The following is a 20,268-nucleotide window of genomic DNA, read 5'->3' as shown; positions in this document are numbered from 1 at the left end:
TAAGTACATCCATATAGGTTTAATTCAAATTGCTTTTAAACCTTTAACCTTGTTAGGTATGGATGCCTGCATTCAAGCAACCTTAAGGGATGCTCGATGTCTGAAATTTCACCCTTCTTTGATGGGTGCACTGGAAACCAGTCTATGTCATGGACCGGTTTATTTTGATGTCTATCCTAGTCTGAATTTATCTTTAACCGATAAAAATATCCATGAGGCCGTTAGTCTTAGGGTGCAGACTTATGGATATGATTACTTACCTGGATCGGAAGTGATAAGTGTTATTTATCGCATCCATTACAAAGTACTTGATACTATGTGTCCCAAGGCCATACGCAAAGACTCTAAAGGAGTAACAGCGTTATGGGATACTAACATGTACACCTCAAATGTTGCCACGAAAAGGATGATTCCTTGGAGTGAGATAACATTTCCTGAACACTGGACGATTTCTAATGCCGTTCCAGCACAGCCAATTGCTAACCATAGCCTAGACTGTGTAATTCAGGACCAGGATGGTGATGTTTTTCTGAATTTCAGAAAATCCTTAGATCTATCCAGATCTACATCATCCAAAGGAAGTCATCTTCCTTATCGCGTTTCTTGTCCTCCTTCTAGACACTCGATCTCGTCCGATTACCGAAAGGAAGGACTCCCTGAAGCAGTTGATTCCAAGCTCAAGCTGAAAGGAATACAACAATCTCCGAATCAAATTCCAAGAGGGGTATACGAGAAAGCACCAATAGGTATGTCTCGTCGCCAATTTGGAATTGAATTCAGCCCAACTCCATCTGAAATGGGAATCGGAAACGAATCTGTTAAGGATCAATTTGAAGATCCCACAGATATCAATGACCCTCAGGAATATTAGTTTTAATGGATTTTGTCCCTGATAGAATTGCCATTAATACTGAATTTCAACAGGATCAATATAAAGAATTCAGAAATTGGTATTTCAAAAGTTTTGACCAACATCAGTTACAGCTTTTTAAAACCCAATTTTATGACTACATACAAGAACACAAAATGGTTATACCTTTTGTCTCTTGGTTCTATATGACCAATCATTCTCTTGTTAATATTAACATATTGGATGATTTCCTCAAACCATGGACCACATCTGAAGATAAGGTTTTCCACTCTGTCCATCCTCCCCCTGACCATCTAATTCTAAAAAGAATTGACCCGGACAGTGGTTCTAAAGTGGAAACCAAGGCTTATAGCCAACCAAAAGTAATTGATCCAACTAGTACTGCTACTAGAAAGGACATTACTCATGTTTACAAGCAGAACAATTATACCAATGTTTGCTTACAAACGATAGGATCCCAGCTTGGGAGAATTGAAACGGGACTAGACACGGTATTAAATACAATTAATACTAAGTGTCTTTCTGTGAAAACTTCTCCTCCAGAAGCTTCCTTATCCAAAGCATTGGTGAAACCTGCAATTGAAGTTCAAGGCTTCAATCTGACACATCCTAAGAAGAATGAAGAATTTCTTACTCTTCTTACTCAGAAAATTCAAGGACTTAAAATTCAGACTTTATCCCGTGATGAATCTGAAATTGGTTCTGATTCTGAGAATGTGTTGCCTCATATTGAGGAAGTCCTAAAGGATCTTACTCAGTTACCTGAGTTCAACAGAATTGTCTATGATAAGAATATCCACTCAAATACAGCCCCTGCTCCGAGTCGATATTATTATCCCAGACCCACACCTCAAGATATCTTGTATGAAGAAGATTATTTTCATACACAGAAATCTTTTCATGGCAAGACCATTTATGAATGGAACATAGATGGCAAATCTGATTATCAGATTTACGAGGTTATTCATCAAATATTGATGTATAGCCAAGTTTGTAAAATCAACCACAATACTGACCCAACCATTGCTAAGTTTGTCGTTGCTGGTTTTACAGGAATCCTTAAAGGATGGTGGGATAATGTTCTCACTGACATTCAGAAAGCTGAAATCTTTGCTGCTACCAAGATTGTTAAAGATGAAGCTACTCAACAATCAGGCCCTGCTCCTGATGCGGTTTATACACTCATTACCACTATTATCCAACATTTTGTTGGCCCTGAAGGTGCTAATAGTGAACGGAGTCGTGAACTCCTACAAAATCTAAGATGTCCATCTTTAACTCATTTCCGGTGGTATAAAGATGTCTTCTTGGCAAAGGTTCTCCAACTTAATGATGCAAATCATGAGCACTGGAAAGCCAAATTTGTAGATGGTTTACCAACCTTCTTTGCTGAAAGAATCAGGAAAAAGCTTAGAGATATGAATAATGGTATCTCTATCCCTTACAGAAACTATACCTATGGTGGATTAGTTAACATTGTAATCCAAGAAGGTCTAGCTCTCTGTAATGATCTGAAGTTACAATCCCAGTTAAAATCCCAAAGATTAACTGGTCGAAAGGAAGTAGGTGAATTTTGTGATCAATTTGCCTATCAGACTCCCTTATCTTATCCTAAACCTAGGAAAAGAAATAAGGTTGAAAAACCTTATAAAAGGAAGTATTCCAAAAGAAAGAATTATTCAAAAGAAAAGGATAATTCTAGACAGTATACTAAGCCTAAAAGGAGATATACTCCTAAAGCAAAGGGTAAAGGAAAGCCCAAAGTTGAGGCTAAATGTTTCAAATGTGGACGTATAGGCCACTATGCAAACAAATGCAGAACTAAGGAAAAGCTCAGTAGTCTTCACATAGAAGAGGAACTGAGACTTCAATTAAGTAAATTGTTACTTAATACTAGTTCTTCTGAACCAGAATCATCAAGTGATTACGGAGATGTTGTTATGGAATTACAGTCTTCTTCTTCCTCTGAAGCAGAGATTGAAAACCCTAGATGTTCCTGTAATCCTTCACATGATAGTTATTATAAGGCAATTGTTGAGATGAATGGGTTAAGCTTAAATGTTTTAACTTCAACTCAACAATCCTTATTGGATCTTATAGATCATATCCAGGATCCTCAAATTAAGATGAAAGTCTTTGAAATAGGTTCTGCTTTGGCAAGATCTACAGAGGATACGGATAATCCAGATTTTCTGAGAGCAGAAAATCATTACAGTATGAAAGAAGTTCTAAGCAGATTAGAACATCAAGGACACAACTCTCGTCCTGCTAATCTCCCTGACCTTAGAATGGAGATTAATCTTTTAAAAGAAGAAATTCGCCAATTAAAGTCTAGTCAGACTAAGATGGATTTGGAAATTACTCTTTTAAAAGCAAAATCTGCAATCCCATCTTCATCATCCAATGATGAAGTTCCTCAATCCGAAGGTACTAATTATCTTCAACTCTTGAATCAAGTTACTTACCAAAAATGGTATATATCTATCAATTTGGTAATTAATCAGGAGTACACAATCACTAATGCAATTGCCTTAGTTGATAGTGGTGCAGACATGAACTGCATACAGGAAGGATTGGTTCCCACTCAATATTTTGAGAAAACCACTCAAGGTCTTACCAGTGCAAGTGGCGGTAAGATGCAGATTAAGTATAAACTTAATCATGTTTTCATTTGTAAAGAAGGTATTTGTCTACCATCTACTTTCTTACTCATCAGAAACATGGCACAACAAGTTATTTTGGGCACTCCCTTTTTAGCTTTGATTATGCCAATTGAGAAAATTGATTCTCATGGTATATGCTCTACTTTACATGGCCAGTCAATTACTTTCCAGTTCTTGACCCCACCAGTAAATAAGCATATCAATACTCTTAAAGATAACATTATCTTTAAGGAAAAGCAACTGAATTATTTGCAAAAGGAGGTATCCTCCTTAGCAATTAATCAAAGATTGGTACAACCCACTGAGCAACAGAAAATTGAGTCACTCAGACAACACTTTCTAAAAGAAATCTGTAGTGAGATTCCTAATGCTTTTTGGGCTAGAAAGAAGCATATTGTTTCTTTACCCTATGTAAAGGGGTTTACCGATAGCATGATTCCTTCTAAAGCTAGCCCCAGCCACATGAAGGCTGACTACTTGGAATTATGTAAGACTGAAATCAGTTCTTTAATGGCTAAGAAGCTTGTCACTACTAGCTACTCCCCCTGGAGTTGCAGAGCTTTTTATGTCAATAAAAATGCTGAAAAAGAACGAGGAATTCCTCGATTGGTTATTGATTATCGGCCACTTAATCTTACTTTAAGTTGGATCCGATACCCAATTCCCAACATCAAAGATCTTTTAGATAGGTTACAATCTGCTATGATCTTCTCTAAATTTGATCTTAAATCTGGATATTACCAGGTACAAATCACAGAAGAAGACAGGTACAAGACAGCCTTTTGCGTACCTTTCGGACAGTATGAATGGACAGTGATGCCATTTGGATTAAAAAATGCTCCTTCAGAATTTCAACATATTTTGAATGACATATTTAATCCTTTCACTGAATTTTCTATTGTTTATATTGATGATATTCTCATATTCTCAAACTCAATTGATCAGCATTATAAACATTTGAAAATTTTCAAAGATGTCATTTACCGAAGTGGTTTAGTAGTTTCTGCTCCTAAACTAAAACTGTTTTTAACTAAGGTCAGATTTCTTGGTCATGAAATTTGTGATGGGAAAATTAGACCTATTGATCGCAGTATTGAGTTTGCCTCTAAATTTCCAGATGAAATCAAGGATAAAACTCAACTTCAAAGATTTCTGGGTAGCTTGTTACGACCATCTTCGTCCTCTTCTTCAGGACTACAGGACAACCAGGATTCAGAATTTAAGCCATGCTCTATATCTGGTTGACATGACAATCTCATAAATGATAGATGCAGTTAAATTCATTGAGAAATGTCAGCTTTCCTCTGTGTTTGTAGGAAAGGCTAGTCAGGGATGGAAAAAGATTTTCTATCAAATTGTAAGAAGACCTATCAAGTTCATATTGCTATGATGGATCATGCCTACAAGCCCTAAGGGCTACGTCTGGTATGTAGGTGGGAATGGAATGAGAATGAGAAAATAATGGAATGGTCATTCTTATTCTACTATTTGGTTGCAAACATGGAATGATGCAGGAATGGAATGATTACCATTCCAATATTTGATTACACCACCTCTAAACCTAGAATGGATTGAATTTTCTCCAAAATACCCCTATCAGTAACACGTTACTTTTCAGAAAATCAAACCAAAAAGGAAAAAGAAAAATAAGAAGAAGAGAAATGCTTGTTGTATTAAATACATATACCTAATTCATTTATCAAACTACATCTTATCAAAACCCAAACCAGGAAAAAGAAAAAAAATTGCAATGTAAAATTGTCTATTCACCTCGTCGTCCTCTACGGAAACCCCTTCTTCCTTCATACTCTTCCTTGTTTGCCATAGGTCACTCAACATATGTACATTAATATATAACTTCTTTCTCTGCCTTTGTAATTTGAATTCATTCATCTCTTATTCTCTGCTCATATTATATTGAATTTTACTCTAGTTTTCTTGGTTGTGTCTTTGAAAAGTCTCAAAAGTACAACTCCATACAATTCAAGATTTGAACGCTAGTATGATGGCGACGGCTTCCTCCATCTCTCTGCTGCCTAATCACCAAAGTGAACCCACAGGTGACACCCTTACTATTCCTCGCCACTACTTCTGCCTTGCCGTCACTGTCGCCGTCGACGCCACCGTCAGGTTGCCAGTGATCCCAATGGCCCCGTGGCCACTACCTTGGTCACCACAGCCGTCGGAATCTCGACAGAGCTGCTGCTCGTGGTTGAGATGTCGTCAGAGCTGATGGGGCTCCGAAAATTGTCACTCCGAAACATTAACGACAAGGTTAAGCTCGTGGACGCCAAGGGAATAGCGGGAATAACAGGAGAGGGGTCTTACAATGCATGTAATAAAAGAAAAAACCCTTTTTTTTCTGTGAGTTTCACGATGATGATCCTCCTGCACCATGGATTATCCCGTTTGGTATTTTTTAGCTCCCACCAAACTGGAACTTCGGGTGGGAGAAATCATGCTTCTCCTTTTCTTTGCTGAACTACTTGGTCAGACTAGGTAACAAACGTTTTGTTCTTGATACAGAAAGATTGATTGTGCCCTTGTCACGACTTTATGATCTTTATGTTTTTAATGCAATCATCTGCCTGCGGATCTTCCTTTTCAATGAATACATCACCAAGTGTAGGCAATGAAATATCTTGCTCTGTCCCTTCCTCTGACAGGGAAGTTTGAAAGTTTCGTGTTTTTAGCATTGATAATTTCATGCATCTGCATAAATAGGTGACAATTTAAAATGCATTCTAATCTTTTTTTTTTAATAATTTTTTTCTCTGATAAGTCATTCTTCTTCAGAATATTGAAAGGACTATAATGAAAAGGCTTAATATCTGCTTACCTTTCAGTCTCTCCTTACATAGCTGCAAGCAAACAAATTTGTCCAACTTTAATGTTGCTCTGACCTGTGCGACTGAGCCTTTACCTCCTCATGAACTTTCTAGGTTTTGTTTCTAAGAATCATTAGGGACCTATGTTTAATTTGGCTAAAAAATTGCATGTGTGCCAGAGCGTATAAGCTCTATTTGGACTAAGATCCATTGGTACTGATGCTGTGTTGGGCATAAAGAAAAAAAATCTACCGTGAGGGTGCACCAGAGGCCCAGAGCATGTAAGCTTGAATTGGATTAATCCAACTAATCCTGGTACTGACTTAGACATGAAGGCTAAAAATCTAGAAAAATCTACTGCCTAGTCACCACCAAACCAACCGATATGTGCTTCAGGCAATTTAGGATTCTTAGAGAAGAAATATAAAAAGATGTTAAATTTATAGATTATAGAGAGAGAGAGAGTAGAGATGGCTGAGAGAGAGAGAGGCGCAGCCCCTTTCTTCATATTTTAAAAACCCTTACACATAACACAAATATATATACAATACAAGAAAGGCCTATTTACATAATGGCCACAAACCCTATGTCTAATTACAATATGACCCCAACATAAATACCTATTTACATATAACTGTTCTAACACTCCCCCTCAAGCTGGAGAATATATATCTTATAATCCCAGCTTGGAACAAATTGCTTTTAACCGATTATGACCAAGAGCCTTAGTAAACATATCAGCTAATTGATCTTCTGACTTCACAAATGGAGTAGAGATGTTCTTGCTCAATATTTTCTCTCGGGTGAGGTGACAATCAACTTCAATATGCTTGGTTCTTTCATGAAATACCGGATTGGATGCAATATGAACAGCTGCTTGGTTATCACAGAACAATGGAATAGGAGTCTTGACTATTAACCCAAGTTCCTCAAGAAAGTGTTGTATCCACGTTAACTCACTAGAGGTATGGGCCATCGCCCTGTACTCTGCTTCAGCGCTAGACCGGGCTACCACTGTTTGCTTTTTACTTCTCCATGTAACAAGATTTCCACCAACAAATGTGCAGTAGCCTGTAGTAGATCTCCTATCTGATGGAGAACCAGCCCATTTAGCATCTGTGAAACCTTCTACCCTAAGATGTCCATTTGGTTTATATAGCAACCCAAAACCTGGAGCTTGCTTGAGGTATCGGATAATCCATAGAACTGCATTCCAATGTGGTATCCTAGGAGATCCCATGAACTGACTTACAACACTAATTGCATATAACATATCCGGTCGAGTGATAGTGAGATAAATTAATTTCCCAACAAGCCGTCGATATCTGCCAGAATCATCAAATAGATCACCCTCATCTGATAAGAGTTTTGTATTTGGATCCATAGGAGCATCAACAGGACGACCACCCAACATACCTGTTTCTTCTAATAAATCCAACACATATTTCCTTTGAGATAAACTTATACCTTCCTTGGATCTAGCAACTTCAATACCCAAGAAATATCTGAGTTGACCCAAGTTTTTAGTGTGGAATTGATTTTGAAGAAACAACTTCAATTTAACAACACCTTCAGAATCATCACCTGTGATCACAATGTCATCTACATATACCACAAGGAAAATGAAACCAGCTTTAGTGTGCTGGTGAAACACCGATGGTCTGTCTGACATCTCTTAAAACCAAATGCTAATGCTGCCGCAGAGAACTTTCCAAACCAAGCCCTTGGAGATTGCTTCAATCCATACAGGGCCTTCTAAGGCGACAAACGGTATGACGATACTCCCCCTGAGCAACAAACCCAGGTGGTTGCTCTATATAAACTTCTTTAACTAAGTCGCCATGTAAGAAAGCATTTTTCACATCTAATTGAAACAATGGCTAGTTACGATTGGCAGCAATGGAAATAAGGACCTGGATAGAAGAAATCTTTGCAATAGGGGAAAAAGTCTCATCATAATCAACACCATAAGTTTGGGTGTACCCCTTTGCAACAAGACGAGCTTTCAAACGCTCAATAGAACCATCGTGGAGATATTTGACAGTGTAGACCCACTTACAACCAACCGGTTTGGAACTAGGAGGTAAGGGAACAAGATCCCATGTCCCATTATGATGAAGAGCATCCATTTCATCGATCATGGCTTGTTGCTAACCAGGATGAGAAAGAGCATCTTGCAAAGTCTTGGGAACAAGTATAGTAGATAGTGTGGATAAAAAACAAGAGAAAGTGGGTGAAACATGAGTATATGAGACAAAGTTAGAAATAGGATGTGTAGTAACACAAGATCGAATACCTTTGCATAAGGCAATAGGAAGATCATTAGCAGCAATAGGAGCCTCAATAGAAGTAGACAATTGGGGGGGTGCTAGCTGTGATTGTTGACTATACACTTGAAGTGGTGGTGGCACTTGAGGTGGCAGTGGTACTGGAGGTGGTCGTGGTGGGACATAGGCTGATGAGTGTGACACAACAGGCAATGGAAGCAAGAACTCGGTATCTAAAGACGAACCATGTGAAGAAAAATAAGGAGTGTCCTCAAAAAAGGTAACGTCCATGCACACAAAAGCACGACGAGTGCTAGAATCCCAACATTTATAACCCTTTTGAGTCCGAGAGTATCCGATAAAGACACACTTAATGGCACGAGGGGACAATTTATCAGTGCCAGGGCGTAATATGTGAGCGAAGCACACACACCCAAAAACACGAGGTGGTAATGCAAATAATGGCCGGGTAGGAAAAACAAGGGAATAAGGACATTTCCAATTAAGAACAGAAGATGGCATACGATTAATTAAATAACAAGCAGTTAAAACAGCATCTCCCCAAAATGCCTTTGGAAGATGCATATGGATCGTCAATGTCCGAGCTATTTTAATTAAATGCCTATTTTTTCGTTCGGCTACACCATTTTGTTGGGGAGTATAAGAACAAGAAGTTTGATGCAAGATGCCACGAGAGTCGCAAAAGGTAGAAATAGCACCTTTGACATATTCCATAGCATTATCAGATTGTAAAGTTCGTATAACACAACCAAATTGAACTTCAATTTCTTTTAAAAATAATTGAAATATGGGAAAAAGTTCAGAACGGTCTTTCATTAAAAACAACCAAGTCATCCTTGAATAGTCATCAACAAAGGTAACAAAATAAGAAAAACCTGATTGACTAGTTTGACGAGTAGGACCCCAGATGTCCGTATGCACCAATTCAAATAAAGAAGACCGACGATTAATAGTAAGAGGAGGGAAAGACACTCAATGGTGCTTACCCAACTGACAAGACTCACAATTTAAAGTAGACACCGACTCAAGGAAAGGTAATGCAAACTTCAAGTACCGCAACGAGGGATGACCTAACCGATAATGCCACTGGTATACAGACACCTAGGAATGTAAAGCAACACCACTAGTGGAAGGTGTGCAATCCAAATAGTATAGGCCATTTCTGTTAGTGCCCCCACCAATCGTCTTCTTTGTGTTGAGGTCCTGAAAGATATAAAACGAAGGATAAAAAGTGACAAAACAATTGAGTGCCTTGAGTCAGTTTACTGACAGATTAAAAGGAAATTTTGGAACCAATTGTACAGAGGATAAAGAAATGGATGGGGTTAGTTTAATTGTTCCCTGGCCAATAATGGAACATGTTCTACCATCAGCCAAAGTAATAAAGGATGAGAAACGAGACTTCTGAAAATTAGAAAATAGAGATTCATCACCTGTGAGATGGGTAGACGCCCCAGAGTCAATAACCCAAGGGGAGGTTGAAGTCTGTAAATCGGACAAGCAGGCAATATTACCTGATTGCGCAAAGTTAACCGTATCAGTAGAGTGGGGATGCGTCCGGTTGACCAAGGCACTGAACTCAGCTTGTGAGAGTATCACACTGTCACTAGTAGGTGCAGATAATGGTAGTACAAAGTTTTGAGCAGGTGGGTGGTGGTGGTTAGGAGAAAGATGAGACCCAGCAATGTCAGAAGAAGACACTACTTGATTTGCCCATGCTGGTTTACCATGAAGAGCCCAACAATGCTCAACAGAATGGTTAGTACCCTTATAGTGGCTGTAGTAGCGAGTATCAGTGCGTCCACGACCACGGCGACTGCGACCTCTATCACGGCCACCATCGCCGCCATGAGAACCACTCGAAGTTCCTCCATACCCTCTGTTGTTACTGGGAATATCACGGCTTCTAGACAACTGTGGAGAGATAGAAGGAACCATCATAGCTGAATTTTCTTTCACAGTGGACGTCCCATGTGATTGTTCTGAAGCACGAAGAAATCGGGCATAAATGTTACCCAGAGATGGGAGTCCTCCATCACCAGCAAGGATGTGATCCCGAATATTTTGAAGGCTAGGGTGCAAACCAACAAGAAAAATGGAAACTGAAAATTCCTCACGTTGTCTCTTGAGAACGTCAAGATCAGTAGTTAAGGGATGGTACTGATTCACCTCATCTAGCAAGCTTTTGAAAGTATTGTAATACTCACCGATGCCTTGACCAGAGGGGTCAGATTGACGAGAATGGAACATCTTCTCATACAGGGAGTATATGCGAGAGACATTTGTGTCCATAGAGTAGGTTTCTTTAACTGCATCCCATATTCCCTTTGCAGTGGTGACAAACATAAAAGTGGATGCAATGGAAGGTTCCATACTGTTCCACAACCAGGACATAACCATATAGTTATCAGCTTCCCAATCATCATATGTTGTGGATGTTTGAGGTGGAGGAGCTTGTGTAATAAACTTCAGCTTTCGTCGGGCTCCTAAATAGGTCTTCACTACTTGAGCCCATAGTAAGTAATTTGAATTACTCAATTTCATAGTTGTAATTTGCAGCCCGACATGATCATGTGTTGCAGGAGTTTTAATTCCAATAGACTCAGAATAAACAGTTGAGGAATCCAAATCCATGCCACGAACAACAGAAGTAGTCGCTGGAAAGTTATATGTAAACTAAAAAAAACTTATTTGGCCCAAGTTGAAGCCGCTGATGCCGAATCTGTCCCGAGAGGAACAGAAGAGAAACAAATTTAAAAAAAAAGCCGGATCTGGGAAAATGGTCGAACCAGACCCGGATTTGAAAACGGGCCGGATCTGAACCGGATCTCTACAAAACTGGTTTAAGTGAACCTGGATAGCCTAACCTGATCTGGGATAACCTCATGCCTGCAACCAAACACTACCCTTCTTCGCAATCAGCGCCAGCAAGGACCACAATCTGCCGCCGTCAACAAATACACAAGGATCCGAGACCTCCACAAGGTGAAGCCCCAACCACAAATCAATTAACGGCCAAAGGAAGACAACGAAGCCGTTGCAAAGCTCTCTGCTGCGGCATCGAACCACACTGAGTTCCAAACGAAGCCACCGACCACAAAATCAGTCACAACGGTGACTACACACAACAACCACCGGCGTCAGCAAACGGAGAGATCTTCACACTGCAAACTCCTCGCCGACAGTCCAGGAATGGTCTTCGATGAAGGAAAAGAAAAAAAAACGCGTCCAAGAGTGGCCGGATTGACGACGAACGATCGACGACGAATAGCGATCCCTTCACGAGCTAGTACACACCCTAGCACTGTGGTAGCAATGTCAATGGCCGGATCTACGCTCTGATACCATGTTAAATTTATAGATTATAGAGAGAGAGATAGTAGAATGAGAGAGTAGAGATGGCTGAGAGAGAGAGAAGCGCAGCCCCTTTTCTTCATATTTTAAAAACCCTTACACATAACACAAATATATATACAATACAAGAAAGACTTATTTACATAATGGCCACAAACCCTATGTCTAATTACAATATGACCCCAACATAAATACCTATTTACATATAACTGTTCTAACAGAAAAAAATGAGAGAATTGTGTAAAGACTTAAATGAGATTAATCACTCATTCATAGCTCTAGTATTTATAAATAAAGAGAGCACATGCTCATATTACAAGAAAGGAAATTAAAGAAAGGAATCTAAATCAAATCAAAGCATATTTTATGGCATATTCTATAGTATAATCAAATCTCTATTAATATTATAAGGCATTCCATAAATCGTGATTATCATATCTACTAACACTCCCCCTCAAGTTGGTGCGTGGATATCTGAAACGCCTAACTTGGACAATGCATTCTCAAACACAATCTTGCTGACGCCCTTTGTAAGAATGTCGACAAGCTGCTGAGAGCTTGTGACAAATCGAGTGCAAATTTGACTAGCGATGATTTTCTCTTGGATGAAGTGCCGATCAACAAATCAAAAATGTCTCCTCAGACCATAAACAATTAACAATATCTCCTTAGACCATAAATAACCAATCATGTCTCCTCAGACCGTAAATAGCCAACAATGTCTCCTCAAACCATTTCCCTTCATACACATGTTTAAAACATGTAGATGGAAGAATCAACAATGTCTTTTAAGACCATTCCCCTTCATACATATGTTTAAACAACGTAGATGAAAGAATCAACAATGTCTCCTCAGACCATAAAAAGAAACAACTATGTTTCCTCAGACCATTTCTAACTGGGTGGTGCCAAACTTGCATAGCCCTTATTGAGGTCAGACTACCCTGCGTACCCGAAGCCTACCAAATGGGTGATGTTGCCTTAGACCATTCCCGAATGGGTGGTGCCGAACTCGCAATGCCCTCACTGCAGTCGGACCACTATAGCTCTGATACCAAGAAGAAATATAAAAAGAAGAAAAATGAGAGAATTGTGTAAAGACTTGAATGAGATCAATCACTCATTCATAGCTATGGTATTTATAGATAAAAAGAGCACATGGTCGTATTACTAGAAAGGAAATTAAATCAAATCTAAATCAAATCAAAGCATATTCTAAAGAATATTTTATGGCATATTCTATAGCAAAATCAAATCTCTACTAATATGGTAAGTCATTTCATAAATCGTGGCTATCATATCTGCCAACACTTAGCATTTGTCACTTCAAATGGGTTCTGGATGTCTTGATGAAGGGGACTTGATTTTCAGCTACGTGGTTGAAATTGGGAGATCGAGTAGAATGTAGAAAACTGGAAATACTGGAAACCTGTATATGGACAAGCACTGGACATGTTTACTAGAGTAAACTGCAAACTGAATTGTATATTGATTGAAATTACTGACTGAAAGTAAAATGATGAAAGCTGAACTGGATTGTGGCAACTGAAAAGTAAAGTAGTTGCCTTAAACGGCATAATTAGAATAATAGGTATTCAAATAAAGCATCTTGACTGATTTCTATGTACTGAAGAACAATGAGAGTAACCTGAGCAGAATTAAATTTCCTTTAACTAACTGAATGGGAGATTATGAGTTATGCATGCTGCTAAGGACTAAGTATAATTATGGAATTACAAACAATAATGTACTAAGCTAAGAATTACAGTTATGGAACTGTAAATGGGTAAACTAAGCTAAGGAAAAATAACAAGCAGCCTTGGAGGCCATAAAGCAATACCAACATGCAAACCTATTGCATGAAACTGGAAGGATTCGCTGATAATTGACTGGTGGAGTTTCTTTAGGATTGAGTGGTGGTGGACCTTTACCTCAGTAGCCTCTATAGTTTTTTATGGTTGCTCTATATGGTTGCTGCTGCAGACGGTTATGGACTTCATAGATAGCGGATTTTCAATTCCTCTAGGAATCAGATTTAGGTGTTGCTAACTACCATTTTGCTTGACAATTTGCCACCTTTACATTGGGGAGCTGTGCCATATGTCCTGCATTCTGCACTTAGCCACTTGGTGTCACTAATTGCCACATTACACAATCAATTGCTATATATACTGCCTAATATACTGTTGTAAGAAATACCGTTAACCAAGAACACAATCAAGAATCTAGCAGAAAAGTAAACACGCCACACAAAGAACACCAAGATTTACGTGGTCCAGCGTAAAGCCCTACGTCCGCGGTGAAGATACGGCAAAATATTTGACTCTGTGAAAAACAGGAGACTACAAGTTTCAGCCCCCAAACCCTAGCCCTCTCACTCACCTACGAATTTTAGTGTTTTCTCATGTTCCATTCCAAACCCTAAATGGCCTTGTATACTGGACTACAAGAGAGTCCTAGACAGGGTTCATGACCCGTGAGAGAAAAAACGAAGTTATTGTCATAGAAAGAGAGTCCTAAACAGGGTCCAAGATCAATTTCTTTGAAAAAGGCTCTCTTCTTACCTTTCTAAAACGGAAGTTCTTGTCACAGAATATCGGAGGTCGACTAACAGAACCACCCTCTTTCATTTGTGGCTATAAAGTTGATACACAGTTTCCAAAATCATTTTTCACAAGAATTTTTCTTAATTAAGTACGCATGCTTTGATACCAGCTTTAGCGAGCAATGGAAGCTTTGTCTTGGATTTTCAATTAGAAAGAGTATGAACTTAACTGTCTCAGAACTAAAATCATCCCTTTTTGTTTGGTTATGTTAATTAATCATTCAGTCTCAATTTTGGACCATATATACTCGAGCAACCAATCACAAAATTGTAGCATGCACAGCATCTTTTATGTAGAAAACTGAATTGAAAAAGTCATGAGACCTAGCTCAGCAAATAATACAATATATATCTGTATCACCAGCCGTTGTTTCAATTTGATGTACTGTGTTCTCGCCAGTCCAGACTCTAAATCACCATCAGCTGTTCTCTACATCAAGGCAACTGCTACTTACAATCTGCTTCTGTTAGCAACCACCACATTTCACCAAGTGCAACCCGCATTGCTTTGGAGTATAAAATATGGAAAGGTCAAAGTTGATATTGTTTTCATCTACCAAAAACCTTGTAGGTCACTAAGAGTGATTTGACACACAACAATTTTCTTTACAACAGAGAGATAAAAAAATTGCCCAAGTATTGAGAAGTGTGAAAAACTTCTGAAAGTGTATTCTTCAGTACCTAGAATGCTTATTTATAGTTTTTTTTTTTTTTTTTTTTTTTTTTTTTTTTTTTTTTTTTATCTAAGTTTTATAATGTTAACTACCATCTACTCCAAAAGCTTAAGCTATTAGAGAGGGTGTAACTTAAATATATAAATCCTTCAACACGCCCCCTCACGTGTGGCCTTCTTTTGGTCCAACACGTGTTTTCAATTTTTTAATTAGGGTGACGGTGAGGTTTGAACTCTAGACCTTTGGCTCTGATACCATGTTAACTACCGTCTACTCCAAAAGCTTAAGTTATTAGAGAGGGTGTAACTTAAATATATAAATCCCTCAACATATAACAAAAGGACTTTAAACAATTGTGGACTGATTTTTTCTGTCCAACCACCTTTTTTAAGAGGTTGATGTATTTGATACCAAGACAATCAGCCCATTACTTTAGTTCAACTAGTCCATTTGTGTCTCTTATTCCATTAATTGGACACTTGTTTAGATCAGTGGAGTAGCTACTGATGACATAAATCAATTCTCATAAAAAATTTAACCTATTGATTCCTCTCATTTGATTGGTCTAGTTGCTATTGTCCCGTTTCTGGTTTCCATATTATCAATTAAAAAGCCTAGGTCATGGAAGCATCCAACTAATCTAGTCACTCTTCACCTTTACGTGAACCGTGTGATCAATTATTCTGAATGTCAATCAAACTGAAGGTCAAGTCGATTAAGTTTTTTTTTTATTCCATCTTCAATCTCAATGTAATGGTTTGATTACTGAATGGATCAACAGATGAGTTGATACATTCAGTGATCATATATATGTATATATATTTATATAAAGAATGTATCAACAGATGAGTTTTTTTTTTTTTTTGGTCACACATCAAATATCAACTTATAGGATTGAGGCTTGGTTTTAGTTATGTTTATCATATATTTCCAACACATTTTCAAATATGGATTCCTCTTTCATGCTTCTGTTTGCAACATTGGTTGTCATTCATTTTCTCTAGAACTCGAAGTTTTGGTCTTGATTTCCATTTTAATAATCGTTAGAAAGCCTTATCTTTCTCTTTTCTTTTGTGATTTTCATATTGAGAATCGGTTATGGTTCTTTCAAATGGTCATGAAAGTGGCCTTTTTTATATCCATGTGTTTGGTCCCAGTAGTTTTTTCGTTATCTGTGGCACTGTTGTCTATGTCGGTAACTTACTTGGGAGTTTTTTTGTATGGCAGCACAGCATTTCTTATAGGCCCCAAACGGCAAGTGACAATGATGCTTGACCCTGTTCGTATTTATGCAACTGCCATGTACCTTGCAAGCCTAATAGTTGCCCTCTTTTGTGCTCTTTATGTAAGTCTTTGTTTGTCTATTTTCCCTGTTAAACGCATATGCAAAACCTCTGGGTTTCTAATGTAGTGTTATTTTTCATCAATTGTGCTGAGTAGGTCCATAACAAGCTATTGACACTTCTTGCAATTTTGTTGGAGTTTGGTGCACTTATTTGGTATGTCAAATTTCTCGTATATTTCTTCTAATTTTGCATATGTTTTGCCCATTGTTTATTTAGTGGAGGAACATCACCTGGACTGGCACGCAAGTATTGCCTGTTTAGTAAACATAATGAACAAATTTCCTGACGCGATTTTATGATCACCGCAAAAATCACCAAAGATGTTGCAAAAACACAAGGGATTTTTTTCTTACATGCAATAACGAGGCATTTTAGAAAACTCCTGAAGATAAGACGATTCTGTTTCACACTGCATGGTATCTGATCAAGTTCATCTTGAAAATTGATGAATTGTCTATTAACATAGAAATGAGAAGAATAGGTATTATAATAAATATGAGGTTTAATCCTGTACAACTGCAATCTGAAAGGCACTTACTTTGAACAAGTGTCAATGAGAGTTGGACTTGTTCAATATGTTATGGGAAGAGAATCTGTGTGATTAAAATGTTGTAAAAGCTATCGGAATGTTTAAAAACAACAGGCTTCATGTTAAAAATACAATGTAATTCAGGGGTCCTATCTCATACCAGAAACCACCCCCCACCCACCCCCCCCCGGCGCGCGGTTCTTCTCTAAAAGAATCGGCCTCAAAACGCTGAAAATTAAATTTTCTTGAGATGATATTTTCAATAATTTCGTAGAAATAGCTGTAAAACACTGCAACATGCATTTTTCTGAGAACAGAAAATAATTCTCAAGAACGATGCCAAAGAGACCCAAATTTATGTTATTCTGTGCAGGGTATTATTGTCAAGCCAAATGATATAAACAGTATCTTGAAAACATGAGCTAGAATGCTGTTTTCTTGTCCAATTTATCCTCTTTTCATCTTCTTCTTGTCCTTCTGAAAATACATTCTACAAATTTAATCTCACAATTTAAAACAGGCTTTTCAAGTTTAAATATTATTTAATGGATGAAAATGGGAAAATTTATAATCGCGATCCCTGCAGTAACATCTTTTTGAATCCATTCAATTTGAATTGGTATTTTCTCCATCACATCTTGCAACGTTCCATCTGTTTAGATTTCTTGATGTTGATGAAATCTGAGATGTTCCTCTCCAGCTCATATCCTTTCAATCTGACTTTCCTGTATTCATTGTTTTTATGACTATACTTTCATGTGCTGATCACTAACTAGAAATTGGGAAACAGTATCATTTTGGATGTTTCACTTTGATCCCTAGGTTTCGGCTAAATGAAAGCACATACTTATAAAAAAAAAAAAGTAGTCTATATAGTAGCACTTGAACCTTATATTTCGATACATGCTTCAGATTGACCCCACTTCACGGTGCTGGGAATTACAGATGTGGTGTTGCTTAATTTTACTTAGCCAACAATTTTATCATTTCTGCCAACTGTATTTAGTGTTCTGGTCAGAACTCAGAGCCAGTTATGGTTTGAACTGTGTGGTATATATTAAGAGCACATTCAGCAGAGATAGATCAAACAGCATTAAGACAAAGAGGGTGGGAAGTGAGTTGGAAAGATGATTCTGGATTCAAGACATACATTCATGCGGTTTTAGGTGGCAAGATTGGGCAGCAATGATATTGGTGATACCTCACAGGAGACAGCCAGAAATGGCCATTTGTGTGAGGAACCAGCTGGTTCCGTTGAGAATCAGGGGACTCACAGATATATCGGTTGAGTCTAGGAATAGGTGGTCCGTTGCAAACCAACCAGTTTGCCCAAACCTACCATATAGAAAATTGTACTATATATGTGTCAAATATTAATATAAAATAAGTAAACGAATACTTATTTACAGTAAGTAAATTAAATAATAACCAACACGCTAGTGGCCTAGCGGTACCAAGCCCCTACTTCTCAAAGAGAGGTCAGGGGTTCGAGCCTTAGTGGAGGCATGTGTGTATGAGTACCAACTAGGAAAATAATAATAATAATAATAAGTAAATTGAATATTAATTAATCGAATATTCCATATTTCTAAAGGGTGTCATATTATTTAATGATTCTCCAAGCTATATGGACAATGAAAAATCAAGGATCTGAATGCATGTGCATTTAGGTATGTATGCACACAAATAATTATGATGACTCCTTTCTTTTCGTGCTCACTCCGTTGATGTACAAGGATCTAAATATTTGACCTTTTTTATCAAACTTTTTTTTTTTTTTTTTTACTATAAACCATTATTTAAATTTTCCTTAGAATAATACTGTTTTTTAATGTCTGAAAAAATTCGTACTCAATGTCTATGGTTCATCAGTCACATGCTGGTCATTGTTTAAGAAGCTTTTGTGTCCAAGTATTATATATATATATATATATTGACATATATTTTTTTAATATGGTTATGTTCAAGATGTGATGCATACATGTCCTGACTCCTGAAGTGTTACAGAAATGTTGTTATTCCACATGGACACCACTCCTCAGAAGTATCCGACTTCTTGGGTAAAACTTTTAGTCACATCTTATAAACCTCAGTCCTAAGAAGTAGATGGTTCAATATAATCGACCTCAGTAGTTAGGGTTACAGCTTGATGATTTGAGTTGTTTGCGTTCATTATAAGTTAATGTGACAATAGCAAAAAGTTTCTTATTTGTGAGTTGGGATTCAAGTCCGGTGTGCAAGGGTCTATGAGGATCTTTTGTCGTGGAAATGGCGTGGCTGAAAAAAGAACTTAATGTGCATTATGGAGGTTATGGGAGTGTGGTGGCAGGGCTGTGAAGATGTTTGCCACAATGTATTCCATGCATACCATAGAGGAGTCAGAAGAAGGTATAAAAAACTTTAGGAAGGTATAAAACCTCTACACGATTGCTGTACATCTGAGGATTTAAAGCCCTCTAATGAGTATGAAGAAATTCTGCTCTCATTTCATCTTGTATGTATCATCATCCTGGCCTTTATCCCATTTAGTATCTTTGCCATTATTTTTTTATGACAAGCCGTGTATCCTATTATATTAAATTGTTTAATATCATTTCTGATTAGTTGATGCCATGTTAATTCTGGTTGGTCTCTTTGTCTACCTTTTATGCGACCTAATCTTCCTTTCTTATTGATTTTTTTACGGGCTAAGGTGTATATGTGCAAACCACCTAAGCTTGTTCTTTTTCTTCTTCTTTTTTCCCTATCAGTAATAGGTGTCACTCCTATTTTTTTCCATCACATGTTGATTATTAACCATATCTCTTCTAGTCAATCCCATAATTGAACACGATATTCTCATTTCAGCTACATGAATGTGTCGTCGTTATTTCCTTTTTAACGTTCAGTATTATGCGCCTAATAACTATTTTATAGAAGATTCCCATATCACACAGTACACCACTAGTAGCCTGTATTCCTTTTGGAGAAATTGTGATCCAACATCAGCCTGATCCAACCAGGGGCCATCAACACCGACTGCACCATCAACTTCAACACCATCTCGAACGGCCTCACCCCAGTCTTTCAACAGTATTTTCCACTAGTATATTTCCATTTTGTCCAACCTG

The 20,268-nt window shown here is 37.8% G+C and overlaps 1 protein-coding gene across 4 annotated transcripts in view; it reads left to right on the top strand.

Moving 5' to 3' along the window:
- The window catches only part of LOC132303138 (uncharacterized), a 45,174-nt gene that overhangs the window by 23,442 nt on the left and 1,464 nt on the right, over nucleotides 1-20,268 (top strand). For 2 of the 4 annotated variants that reach the window (XM_059800260.1, XM_059800258.1), the window contains 2 exons: nucleotides 16,516-16,628; nucleotides 16,724-16,782. In XM_059800260.1, the coding sequence (XP_059656243.1) occupies nucleotides 16,516-16,628; nucleotides 16,724-16,782 (172 nt within the window). Of the gene's footprint in view, nucleotides 1-16,510; nucleotides 16,629-16,723; nucleotides 16,783-20,268 lie in introns of all 4 variants that reach the window. The other 2 variants (XM_059800261.1, XM_059800259.1) reach the window with 1 other exon arrangement.

Source organism: Cornus florida, unplaced genomic scaffold (genome assembly GCF_030987335.1).
Source record: "Cornus florida cultivar Cherokee Brave unplaced genomic scaffold, ASM3098733v1 CherokeeBrave_3.0.0_Hap2_Chr04, whole genome shotgun sequence".
Classification (NCBI taxonomy): Eukaryota; Viridiplantae; Streptophyta; class Magnoliopsida; order Cornales; family Cornaceae; genus Cornus; species Cornus florida.
This window is presented reverse-complemented; position numbering and strand designations above follow the sequence as displayed.